Source organism: Dendrobium catenatum, unplaced genomic scaffold, assembly GCF_001605985.2.
Source record: "Dendrobium catenatum unplaced genomic scaffold, ASM160598v2 fragScaff_scaffold_334, whole genome shotgun sequence".
Lineage (NCBI taxonomy): Eukaryota > Viridiplantae > Streptophyta > Magnoliopsida > Asparagales > Orchidaceae > Dendrobium > Dendrobium catenatum.
This window is the reverse complement of record NW_021318796.1, coordinates 2,979,360-2,991,915: the sequence shown is the minus strand read 5'-3', so window position 1 is coordinate 2,991,915 and position 12,556 is coordinate 2,979,360. Positions and strand designations below refer to the sequence as shown.

The window sequence follows — 12,556 nt, the reverse complement described above, 5'->3', positions numbered from 1 at the left end:
ATCTCTAAACAGTCACTACATTCAAATTTCTCTCCTAACTCCCTCAAAAATCGTTCCTAAATAGCTCCCTTGGACCCGGGCGTGCGTTCGGCACGTATAGGAGGGACGAAACTTTCACCTTTGTTCTGCCTGGACTGGTCCAACAAACCGGTCTAACAGATTTCAAGGGTGGGTTCAATCTCAACAAGGTTCTTACTTTGTTATCCCCACTTACAGCATCAAGGAGACCTATTTAGTGCATTATATCAAACAAATTCTCTCAATGCTAGTAGTAATGCAATAATCAAAATAATATATCTCACAGTAAATGACCAATTAGGCAAACAAGCAGTTATCACAGTTTTAATTTCACCATAAAATATCATTGATAAATACAATAATATAGATCACACAAATCATGTCCTTTATAAGTCTACAAATTCAAAATTTTCAATCTCTACAAATAACTCTTCAACCTGAATAATATACGACTAAGCTCACTAAACTCAGACAAACAGTGGGGGCAAACCTTACACCGGCGTCGCAGCTTGGTAAGGATCAGCAAAATTTAACTGTAGAGGTCCTTATTAGCACAGTTCCCTGGGCCTCAATTACTCTTCTCATACATTATAAAAAAGTTGCAGAGAACTGAAACTTTCGAGAATAAAGCTTCAATCCAACGGGAAAATGAACCGATTTGCAGAAGCTTTTTTATATTGAGCTCTCTTCAGTTTCACTGTGGGCAATAAATAAACCTACAAAACCAAGAAAGGGGCTCAGTAAAGAGATATATTGCAACTGTGGAAAGCCAAACCATAACATCTAAAAGCAATAGAGAAAAAAAAACCTTCTTTCATTTGATTTGTGAGCCTGTCAATCATCCAAGTAGTAATAAGACCCTGCAGATTTCTGTTCCCTATCTTTTGTGGAATCCAACTTGTTTATGCGAGGTCGATAATTAGTCGGATCTCGTCTAAATGTAATATCAAGATGCTGCAGTAAATATATCCATGTAAGTGTGTACTGTTTGATTGGCGTTCATTACTTGATTCATTACAAAATATAAAAATCCTATCGCCAGAATTCTCAGGGAAAACATTTCTATTTCAACATCTGACAAAAATTTTGATCAACATGGCCTATAAAGCCCTTAAATATAGTTTAAGATAGGTGTAATACATAAATAAATAACATTGCACTCATTTTAAAATAAATCAAATTGGATTTAAAACCCTCATCATGATCATTTATTGACCAGTTAAACAAAAATGTTCCATTTGAGATGCTTAATATCTTAGGTGCAGCAAGATGGATCGAGGGTGTGGAGGTTGAGCATACAGTTGGCCTTGAGAGAGCCCATTTTTTGATCGAGTGGTTATTGAGAGGTTGATGGGATTGCTGAAGAGATGATGATTGCATTTGGTTTAGGATGGGCATTATGTCGGATATTGGAGGAGAGTTGGAAGTAATGGAAGGATTTATAATTAATGTTATTGTAGGAGTGGCTACTTTGACTTTTGGGCTTGGAAAAGATTCATATCAAGAGGAAGAGACACGGGATAAGCAGATCCGAGTGAGATGTGGTGCAAGTTTGTGTTTTGATTATGGTCATAGCCAGAGGAAGCATTAGCAGTCAAAAGCTCTAAGTTGAGAGCAAGCCGGTGGTTTATTATATAATGATTGATAAGGAGATTGCATGCAGTTAATGTGATAGACATATGTAAGTGATGTGTCAACCCATAGGTGATAGGGAAGATGGACTTCATGTAGTGTGTATGATGGTTCTATTATATGGGGATGATTTAGCTCAACGAAAACATTTTGTTTGGGAGCATTAGGGCATTTATATGAGTGTACAATACCACTAGTAGAGAATAAGTTATAAAGAGTGAAGGTGGTGTACTTACTACTTGCCACCACCGTCAAAGCTAAGTAGTTTGAGGCCGGCATTGACTGGTTTTCAACCATAGCTTTGAAATAGACAAATTTTTGTGACAACTCAAGATTTAGTATGCATAGGAAAAATCCAAAAATAAAGGAAAGTCATCAATAAAGAGAACATGATATTTATAACAATGATTTGAAAGAGTTGGGGAGTAATGCATCAATTTGTATAAGCTATAGGTTTGTGGTGATGGTTACTAGTCTCCAAGAAAGGGTGCCGGTGACTTCTAATGGAGTTATAATGATTATAAAAAGAGAAGTTCATTGTTAGTGGGTAATGGGTATGCATAGTGATTGCTATTGTTGGAGATGGACAAAAAGATAGAAGCGTGGGGATGATCGAGACAATGGTGCCAGAGTTTGTTCGTAGATGTATTGGATGAGAGTGCATGTTGCAGAATTGAGGCAGAATAGAAGGGATGTCATATAATTCGTTGCAATAATGGCCCTGGAGAATAGGTTTGCCATCAGGTCCTTGATGAGAAAGCTGAAACATCAAAGATGGAACTATTATCAGCAATAAGTTGATGAACTGAAATAAAATTATGAGAGAAATTGAGAACATGAAGTTTTTCTAAGAAGCTTATGGGGATTTGGGAGTCCATGAATAAAGTTCGAGATCCGTAGAGAGTTCTCATTAAGGATTTGATCGGATTTTTTATGTGTAGAAATTTTGCAATTTATCAAATTTGAAAAGTGAAGTGTAAAGTAGCATTATATTTAAGGAGCCAATCAGTGGGCATGGACCTAGGAGAGGCCACTAACGGGTTGGTGATCAACTAGTAATTGGACAAGGAGTAAAGAACGTTGATCTGATGCCAGCAGGTTATCACTGAGTGACCGAATTTCCAATAAATTTGGCAAGTGTTGAAGTTGGGTTGGGATCTATCTCTACTATTTTTAAAAGATTTGAAAGGCCAAAATGCATATTATAAATAGAAAAATCAATTCCATGTCCTCGCGCAAGGAGCTGCTATCACATCCACGAAGAGTGGCTAAGGCTAGGTTGAGTGCAACAACATATATTCTTTGGCAAATTCATGCCAAATTCATTAGTGGTGTTGATCTCTTCATTGCACGGTATGGAGAAAAGATTGTCGAGATTGTTAGGGGTAAATTTCATATCGATTATTTTTTGAAAGCGTGACATATAGAAGGCCATGAACAACGTGAAGAGTGATACCTTCCTGATCTATGATGGAACAAGTTGATGCAATGTTATCATCCAAAGATTTGATTTCGGTGAGATATTGAACCAGAGAGAGATCTTTCATAGAGACATGATGTGGTTCATTTTTTAGTTGAATTTAGCAAGGAGAGGGTCATGGGTTGAAGAAAAGTGCAATAGCCGTCTAGATGTCCACACAAGCTTCAAGAGTAAGGACATAGGGTAGAATGGGTTTCGTTTTTCTTTTTCTGTTTTCCAGGGGGTTTGGCAAGTACTGTAGAGAGGGTTAAACTAAGATAAACTTGTCAATTCAGCGAGAAAATGTTGTAAGACGCGTTGGTTCAATCAAGAAAGCCATGAAAATCATTGACCCTTAAGATTTGAGGACCAACAGGGACGCTAGTGTAGCAAATAGATATGAGGTTTTCCTTGGAGGATTACATTACAAAATTTCCCAGAGTATTAATTATGTGGTAGAGACTGCAATCAGAATGAGAAGAGGTTATGATTCAACGAATATAAATAGAGCTACAGTTCTAAGCTGATGGTTCTGATAAGCTTGCAATGTAGCGACTGCTCCAATTCTTCTTACCCCCACGTAAGCTGCTAATGCAATTATAAAGAAGTTGTTTCTTCATGTAATTTTCTTACTAAAATGAGGCTTTTAGTGAATATAATTTTCTTACTGCATACTTAAAAACGTCAGCCTTCTGATGATCAGGTTAGGAAAGTAAATATATTAGATATAGTCTATGTTAAGAAATGTTGAGGTAGACCTAAAAAAACTCGGTTAAGAAGTATTATAAATGACATTTTTTAATTAGATTAAAATAAAAATTTGACTCTTAATAGGATACAATGAAGAAAAAGGAGACAACCCACGGGAGCTACTAATGCTGAAATTAAGATATTTGTTTTTGTTGTTTGTGAGTGAATATGCTCATATTGTCTCTGTATATACAGCTCACCAGCATTTTATATGGCAAAAGCACCTGTTCGTAAACGCTAACATATCCGACAAAATGAGGCATTAAATGAAAATGATTTTGCTTCTGCCTACTTCAAAAGTATTTGATTTTACCATCATAGGATATGAGCGGCTGTTCTAAATGAGCAATGGACAATAATTGTAAAAGCCTGTAAGCCAACGGGAGAACACCAACTGCTATTTTGGAAAAACTAAATAAAATAGTTGTCAGTAGTATTACCATGAAATTGAAAAAACAACCTAGAATTTTGATCTAATATTGTCATTAATTGGAGGTCACCCTTAGAGTCTAAACTCTAAAGGTTTTCGCTTGAGTAGATCTAAAATTGAATATATGGAGTGTAATTTTAGTAGTAATAGACTTAGGGAGGGGATTGTGACTTTGGGCGATTAAGTCATTAATAAGAGAGTACACGTTTTAGATATTTTGAATGTATTGTTCAGAGTGATCATGAAATAGATAGAGATATTATCAGCAGAATTCAAGTTGGATGGTTGAAGTGGAGGAATGCATCAGGTTTGTTGTGTGATAGAAAAGTGTTAGACTGGTCCATGCGGGACCGGTCCAGGCGGAGAACGGGCGAACGTCTCCGCCTCTTCCGTCAGCCGCTCGCACGCAAGCTCCACGGGATCATTTTAGGAAGGATTTTTTTGGGGTTTGAGAGAGGAATTTGAATGTAGGGACTGTTTAGGGAATTCCTTTTGATTGGTATGCACTAAATAGTTGATTTTCCTAGGGTTTGAGTATCTTGAATTTGGCTGAAATTTGAGATCTCTTAGATTTAGATTTTCTTTGGGCTCTAGCGGCGTCTAGAGCTTTGGGAGAGATCGATCCTCCTCTCGAATTGAGGATCAATTGTATCTTTGCTATTTTATTCATTATCTAGTGGAATTCAAGTTTCTTCTTGAGTTTTATCGTTGTTTTCTTGTGTTTTGGCTGCTGTACTCTGCTGAAAACAGCAGTTTCCTTCTCGTTTTACTTCAGATTTGGCTAGGAGATACTTGAAATCAAGTATTTCCTATCAAAAAGTTCCCCTCGAACTTAAGGGAAAATTCTATAAGATGGTTGTGAAACCTGCAATGCTTTATGGTGCCGAATGTTGGCCATTAAAAGAGAAGCATAATACTAAGTTAAGTGTTGTAGAGATGAGGATGCTCGGGTGGATGAGTGTCTTTACCCTTACAGATAAGATACGAAATGAGACCATACATGAAAAGGTTGGAGTAGCTCCAGTGGAAGAAAAGATTAGAGAGAGTCGTCTTAAATGGTTTGGTCACATAAAACGACAGCCTTCCAATGACCCGGTTAGAAAAATAGGGGTATTAGATTTGACTTATGTTAAGAAAGGTAGAGGTAGACCTAAAAAGACTTGGTTAGAAAATATTAGAAATGATCTTTCTTCATTAGATTTAAACGAGAATTTGACTTTTAACAGGATAAAATGAAGAAAAAGGACTCATGTAGTCGACCCCATGTCAGGGACAAAGGCTTGATGTGATTGTTGTATAATTGTATTGTCATTTTTTTTTATCGTGCATTTAATCAAATATATGCAGTAGTCATCCATAAAACTGAAAATCAAGTTGTACTACTTTGCTGTTAGAAATCAAGAAACACATTTAATTCTCTATATTTGAGTGATTTGGGTTTCAGTATTTTATTATATGCAGAAATAAGCCCTTTGATCTTCACAATGAGATAGCTCTGTTGATTGTCAACAGCAAGGGAAACAAACATTTTAAATTAAAATTTTTCCCATTTCTCAGAAATAGTAAACTAAATTGTCTAGATATAAATAATCCAACGGTCCAACCAGTAGAAAAAAATTACAGCACTCACAGATAAGAAGCGATTCATCCCAGATACCAATGTCTGAGGAGTATTAGCAATACAATCCACAGACGGTTTTCCCTCATAAACAATCACTTTGTCCGCGAGATAAGTTGCCATTATGAAATCATGCTCCACAACAAAAGCTGTTTTCTTTGCATGCAGAATAAACCTCTTTATCACCTTTGATGCAACAATACGCTGCTCGGAGTCAAGATAAGCACTAGGCTCATCAATCAGATATATGTCCGCTGGCTGCAGAAGAAAATTGAATCACCATAGAACTTGAGAAAAGACAGCGTCAAGATTCAGGCAATTTCATGGTGGTCTAGTAGAAAATACAAACTAAGAAATATGTCAAACTAAGAATTTAATAAAACTAAGTTTATTATAATAAAGAATCCTTCAATAATTAGTGGTGAGAGCTGAATTATTTAGGCCTTGTTTGGGACGGCTATCTTAATGCTTTTTAAAGCATCTTTCTAGTACAAAAATTAAGATTTTTGTACTAGAAAACTGCTTTAAGCGGTAGTAAAGCCGTCCCAAATGAAGTCTTAGGTTTCGTTTGGGACAACTTTCTTACTGCTTTTTAAAGCAACTTTTTTGTACAAAAAATTTAATTTTTTATTAGAAATATGTTTTAAGAAACAGTAAAAAAGCCGTCCCAAACAAAGCCTTAATCTTCTACCAATGCATCCAAAAAATTATACAAACCTTCCCAAGGCATAGGCACAACGCAACCCTTTGCAACTCTCCACCAGACAGATTCATAACTTCTTGGTCCATCAGTTGCTCAATTTGCAATGGTTTCATAACATCAGAAACAAATTGAGGATGCATATATGAGTCTCGAATTTTTTGATGTAACAAGTGTCTCACAGTAGATTGAAACTTGGGACTGATTTTTTGAGGCTTATATGAAACATTAAATTCAGGTATTTCAACATCTGAACCTTCAACAGAGTCAGGCTTCAGCAATCCAGCCTATCAAAGAACCAAAAATTAACAGTACAAAAACATCTCAGTAATAGTTTATTACCAGATATTAAATTACCCATAAATAAGAGTGAAAACGGAAATACAGCAATCCCAAGTGTCTGTGTAATGAGATGGACATCACAAACTTCGATTATGTTTAAAATTAGTCACCTTTCAACAATTCTATGATGCTTAGAACAATTTCTTAAGCAGGTAATAGTAAATCAAGATTTATCCTGATATCCAATACCATGTTGGACATTAAGTCACTTGGACACCAAATGCATATTGTGAAAATGGCTTTATTTTTTCAGAAAATTTTCTGAACATTTTTTTGCTGCCAACTGAACTTGGCGCGAACAAATGTCAAACATAAAAATTGAGCACAAAATATGCCCTCTAACATGATTGCTTATCAAAATAATCTTAATATAAGTTCTATCTTTTTCATTCTTCTAACGTGTTGCCATTAATCAATGCATATTAAATTCCTAAGTTTAAGTTTTATTCTTGAAGATATGATTGTGAATCAACTTTAAGCTGTTCAAAGGGTGCTGTGTCTAGGTTATTACACAAGTAATAGACAAAAAAAGACATACCAGCATGCGAATAAATGTTGTTTTCCCAGTTCCATTCTCCCCAAGCATCACAATGATCTGGGAGTCTGTAAATTCACCCTCCATCACAGAAAGTTTGAAATTACCCTGAGCTTTAATCATAGTGGGATACCTATAACGCTGATATGTCTGAATCTCCTCAGCACTCTCCTGAGGTGTCTCGGCAACCTGAAAAGAAATAATGTCAAGACTTTGGACTTTTGTAAACCTAGAGAAGTTGCCCAATTCCTTACCTTAAAAGTAAGTGATTCGTCCCTAAAGCGCAGATTCTCAGTAGGGACAAAACCAGCCAAGAAAATGTTGATGCCTTCCCGTACAGAAAAGGGTAAAGTAACAACCCCATAAGCTCCTGGCTTCCCATATAAGCAACAAATGAAATCGGACAAGTAATCCAAGACGCTTAGATCATGCTCCACGACAATCACATAGCTGAAATTAGAGAAAAGTGAGTTACCATATGAATGTTTTCAATATCAAATATTATGGAGATATCTTTCAACCTGTTTGGTCTGAGCAAAGACCGAATAACTTGTGCAGCTTTAAGCCTTTGCCTCACATCAAGATAGCTGGATGGCTCATCAAACATATATATCTCAGCATTTTGCACAGCAACCACAGCAATAGCAAACCTCTGCAATTCTCCACCAGATAAATCACCGACATTGCGGTCAATGACTTGATTCAACTCGAGGTCTCTGCACAACTCCACCTTCTTATCTCTCTCATCCTTCTGGTCAAGTACCTGGCCAACATTTCCTTGGACAGCTTTGGGAATGTGATCAACATATTGTGGTTTGATAATTGCCTGTCAAAAACACACAAAATTTTAAATTGAAGAACAAAACTCTAGGAAACAAATAAAACCAATGGGTTCAGATTTCCCTGTTATCAGTACAAAATAAGATACGAGAAATTAAATATCCAGGAAACAATTCTTGAAAGAAGAAATAAGATCACATAATGTTCACAATAACCACCAGCCTCCCCGCTTTCAAAAAGCCTTGATATTAAATTATAAACCATGAGGAAAATTGTGACAATTCATATATAATGACCTTCATAAAATCTTGGAAACTTTAAAATACCATGCTTTGCCACAGAATCATTTGTTTTTTTGAATTTTTTATGTCACCATGATAAAAGATATATAAGTTATCAGGTGAGGCATTGTAAATATAGAGAATACGACATTCCCAACAATAAGGAGTAAATATCTTACAAATTACAATGCAATATATTATTCCATGTTTCTACTAAGTTAATCATGACAAAGTTATGATTATGTAATTATACTAAGACTAACTATCTACCATAAACCTACATCAGTGAATTCTTGGATTTACAAATAATTAGCACTGCTTAATCAGAAAATAATATCACAATCAATATTCCTTGGAGCAAACCTCCGTACTGTGAACAATAAATTATTAATCATTTCACATTCCTTAAATAAAGCTAGTTCAAAAAATGGCATATAATGAAGATACTTGCAATAGCAAACAGGTTCTTGAAATACAAGCAATACTTACCAAAACTGCCAGGTTAGCTATTGCCTCCACCTAAATAAGTTTAATCTTAAACAAACTGTAACGCTACTATACTTATGACACTTATTAAATAGAAATTGCTAAATGCTTTAATTCTTCATTCAATTTACTATTACAATAGAATTCTCAACATTTTACCATCATAATAGAATTTCCCTAACTCAGACAAATGAAAATGTTGAGAAGATAGCAGAAAATCTCTAGAGAAAAAGGCTTGATCAACTGATTAAAAATTTTGAACTACATTAGAAAAATGAGAAGACAACACAACATAATGCATGTACCTCCAAAAGAACTTAGCACTACTGTAAACAAAATAAGTTTTCAAAGCAGGCAACTAGAATGCCAAGGTAATTGAGCTACCAAGTTCCAAAGCATTATTAATACTTCAAAAATTATTGAAATTTCAAAACTAGCAGCTAGCATGCAAAGGACCTGCCAAGTTCAGAACGGGAAAAAACTTTCAATACGAGACTGGCAAATTGGACAACTCAATTTGCTAGCAACCAAGCTGTAGAATCTTGAAGAACTAGCTATGTACACCTAAAATGATAGTAACTCTGAAACATTCATCAATAATCATCATTAGCCTTATCCCAACTATTTTGGTCATCCTTATGAAGGTTTCTCCATTCATTTTCTAGAGCGATACATCCGGTGCTAAATCTAGCTAATGCAAGTAAATTGGTAAGCTTCTGGACAAGTTATCATTATAGCTCTGTTTTCTATTCCTTTACAATTCCTGAGAAAAAAAATGCATTAGAAAATATGGCACGGCTTGACATGGTGAGATAGCCTAGAATAGTTGAAAAATACTATCATGAAAGAAGAAATAGCCACGAACCTTTAGGTTGTCTTCCAAAATTCGTGTGAAATAATTCTGAAGTTCAGATCCACGGAAGTATGTCAAGATTTCCTGCCAATCAGGGGGATTCTGCAGAAGAAATGCTCTTGGATATATTATATATTATAAATAATATGAAAAATGAGAAAAAAAAAATGAGCAATATGTTCAAATAGATTACATTAAATCGTCCCAAATTGGGTTTTAATTTTCCAGCTAGCACTTTAAGGGCAGTAGACTTCCCGATACCATTTGTTCCAACAAGGCCCAGAACTTGCCCAGGTCTAGGTACTGGTAGCCTGTAAATAAAAATTTTCAGTTATTTAACTTGAATCTTAGTTTCAAAATAGAACATCTTCATATCCATTAATGCAAAATAAAGAATACCTATGCAGCTTGAATGTGTTTGGCCCGTAACGATGAGTTGTATCTTTGTCAAGGTCCTTTGGTAGATTAATAATTTGAATTGCCTCAAAAGGACATTTCTGAATAACAAAAAATCTAATAAGATATCACTTAGCATGGCCTATAAGAAAAGAAAAAAAAAAACAGTACAATTGAACGACTGAATGGCAGATATGAACCTTGACACAGATACCACATCCAATGCATAGTTCTTCAGAAATGAAAGCAATTCTTGCGGAAGGTACGACCTCTATGCAAAGTTTCCCTGCCAAGTTAATCACATAGAAGCTAAAGAGTCATATATCCAGCTATACCAACATGAGATGTGCAATATAGAAGCCTCTGAAAAAGAAAGAAGAACCCACCAACACTGATGAACAAAAACAAGGGTAATTATAACTTCTCTGAAAGCTAATAATGCTCTAACAACATTGGTTACAAAAAACATATAACATGTGTAACAAATTTCGAAAGCTTAGTATAAAATTATGAAAATTAAAAACTTTTAAAATTAAGAACTCAAGAAAAATAAAGTCCACATGGAGAACCAAATTAAGTTCCTGAAAAATAAAACATTAGTTCTCGAAAAATTTAATCTATGTACAGATTAAGTTGAATCATAAACAACATCAACGTGGAGAATCGAATATCAAAACCAAATAGCAGTATTCCAAACCTTATCATAGCGTAAAAGAAACGTCTTGGTAAAAATTACATAATTTTCTAGAAAAATCTGTCTATAAATCAAATAAAGAAAGATTAATATTCCAAGGGAATCATAGATCACATAAAATCGCTGAAAAATTAGAAATTTAAAATCACTGGATCTATCCGCATACGAGATCCGGGTATGCTTCAAAATAATTGTTTGAGAATTTCCTAGAAGCACTGATACTACAAATTTTTGGAGAACTCTCAATCACAGTATAAGCGAAGAAAAAAATCCTCAATAAAAAACTACAGGCCTAAAAAGGAAAAAAAAAAAACAAAATTTTACAACGAAAGAGCAAAATCCCAGTTTTAATTCACCTCAGATGTATTACAATACCTGTTTTCACCACAGGACAACTCTTCTTGCACTCCTGGCGGCATTTTTTTGGTTTACACCGATCGATCACATAAAATCACTGAAAAATTAGAAAATTTACAATCACTGGATCTATCCGCAAACAAGATCCGAGTATGCTTCAAAATAATTGTTTGACAATTTCCTAGAAGCACTGATAGTACAGATTTTTGGAGAACTCTCTATCACAGCATAAGCGAAGAAAATATCCTTCATAAAAAACTACAGGTTTAAAAAGGAAAAAAAAAACAAAATTTTAAAACGAAGGAGAAAAATCCCTGTTTTAATTCACCTCAGATGTATTACAATACCTGTTTTCACCACAGGACAACTCTTCTTGCACTCCTGGCGGCATTTTTTTGGTTTACACCGATCGGAACTGACGATGGCGATCCGAGTCAATCTATCCGCCATCTCGCCCCACCGGAATCAACAGATCCACAATATGAAAGCCTGACCTCTATCCCGCTGCCGCAACGATTATTGGACCAGCTGATAAAACAATCCAGAAGGAGCAAACGCAGCTAATAAGGGTTTAAGACCGCCTCTTCCTGATTTTCTTTCAAGGAGAAGTCCTGAGAAGAATAAAAAAAAAGCTGATTTACCAATATAACACTTATTAGGGGCTGTTTGGAAACAGGATTTATGCAGGATTTGAGCAGGATTTAAGCCAAATCCTGCCAAACGGGATTTGAGGGCCCGCTAAATCTCACGGAGGGATAAATCCTCCGTCTCCCCTTTGGACAATAAACCCCGGAATTATTAAATCCTGAAATCAAACGGATTTACAAGATTTGGCCGAAGAAGCACACGGAAGGGAGAAAGTTACCCTCACAGCGAGCGAGCTCCCGTCGTTGTTTCCGATCAAAATGTCGTGACTTCCAATCCCACAGGAAGGGAACGTCGTCGAAGGAGCGAAGTCGAACAGCAACGAAGGAACCGAAGCAACACGTGCAAAAATCTACCTCCCGCGAAGCAACGAAGTCGAACCGCAACGACGAAGCAGAGAATATGAAAAAGCAAACCCTAGCGCCTCTAAGCTATCATGGGAAGAAATTAATCTAATTTAACTTAATTAATATAATTTAAAGTATTAATAATTAATTTAATTAATTAAATAATTAGTATTATAATTAATGAATAAATTAATTAATTATCTAAATTAATTAATTACTTGTATAATTAGTCA

The 12,556-nt window shown here is 35.4% G+C and overlaps 1 protein-coding gene across 1 annotated transcript; it reads right to left on the bottom strand.

The window, feature by feature from the left end:
• Positions 1–308: 308 nt before the first annotated feature.
• On the bottom strand, positions 309–12,403 carry LOC110099936 (ABC transporter E family member 2). The gene is made up of 13 exons (XM_020827273.2): positions 12,197–12,403; positions 11,679–11,942; positions 10,481–10,566; positions 10,284–10,381; positions 10,078–10,195; positions 9,897–9,986; positions 8,006–8,310; positions 7,739–7,934; positions 7,488–7,673; positions 6,625–6,894; positions 5,920–6,165; positions 827–972; positions 309–734 (listed from the first exon to the last, which is right to left on the bottom strand). The coding sequence occupies exons 2-12, from the start codon at positions 11,779–11,781 to the stop codon at positions 853–855; spliced, it is 1,818 nt and encodes a 605-aa protein (XP_020682932.1). The 5' UTR covers positions 11,782–11,942; positions 12,197–12,403; the 3' UTR covers positions 309–734; positions 827–852.
• Positions 12,404–12,556: the final 153 nt, after the last annotated feature.

What these genes read in the sequence shown, in the direction of transcription:
- LOC110099936 (XM_020827273.2), bottom strand. Translation starts at nt 11,781, where the DNA reads ATGGCGGATAGATTGACTCGGATCGCCATCGTCAGTTCCGATCGGTGT. An exon ending in TCTTTGCTCAGACCAAACAG is followed by an intron (nt 7,935 to 8,005) that starts GTTGAAAGATAT and finishes CTCTAATTTCAG; the next exon opens with CTATGTGATTGTCGTGGAGC. An exon ending in GGATGAATCGCTTCTTATCT is followed by an intron (nt 973 to 5,919) that starts GTGAGTGCTGTA and finishes TATTTACTGCAG; the next exon opens with CATCTTGATATTACATTTAG.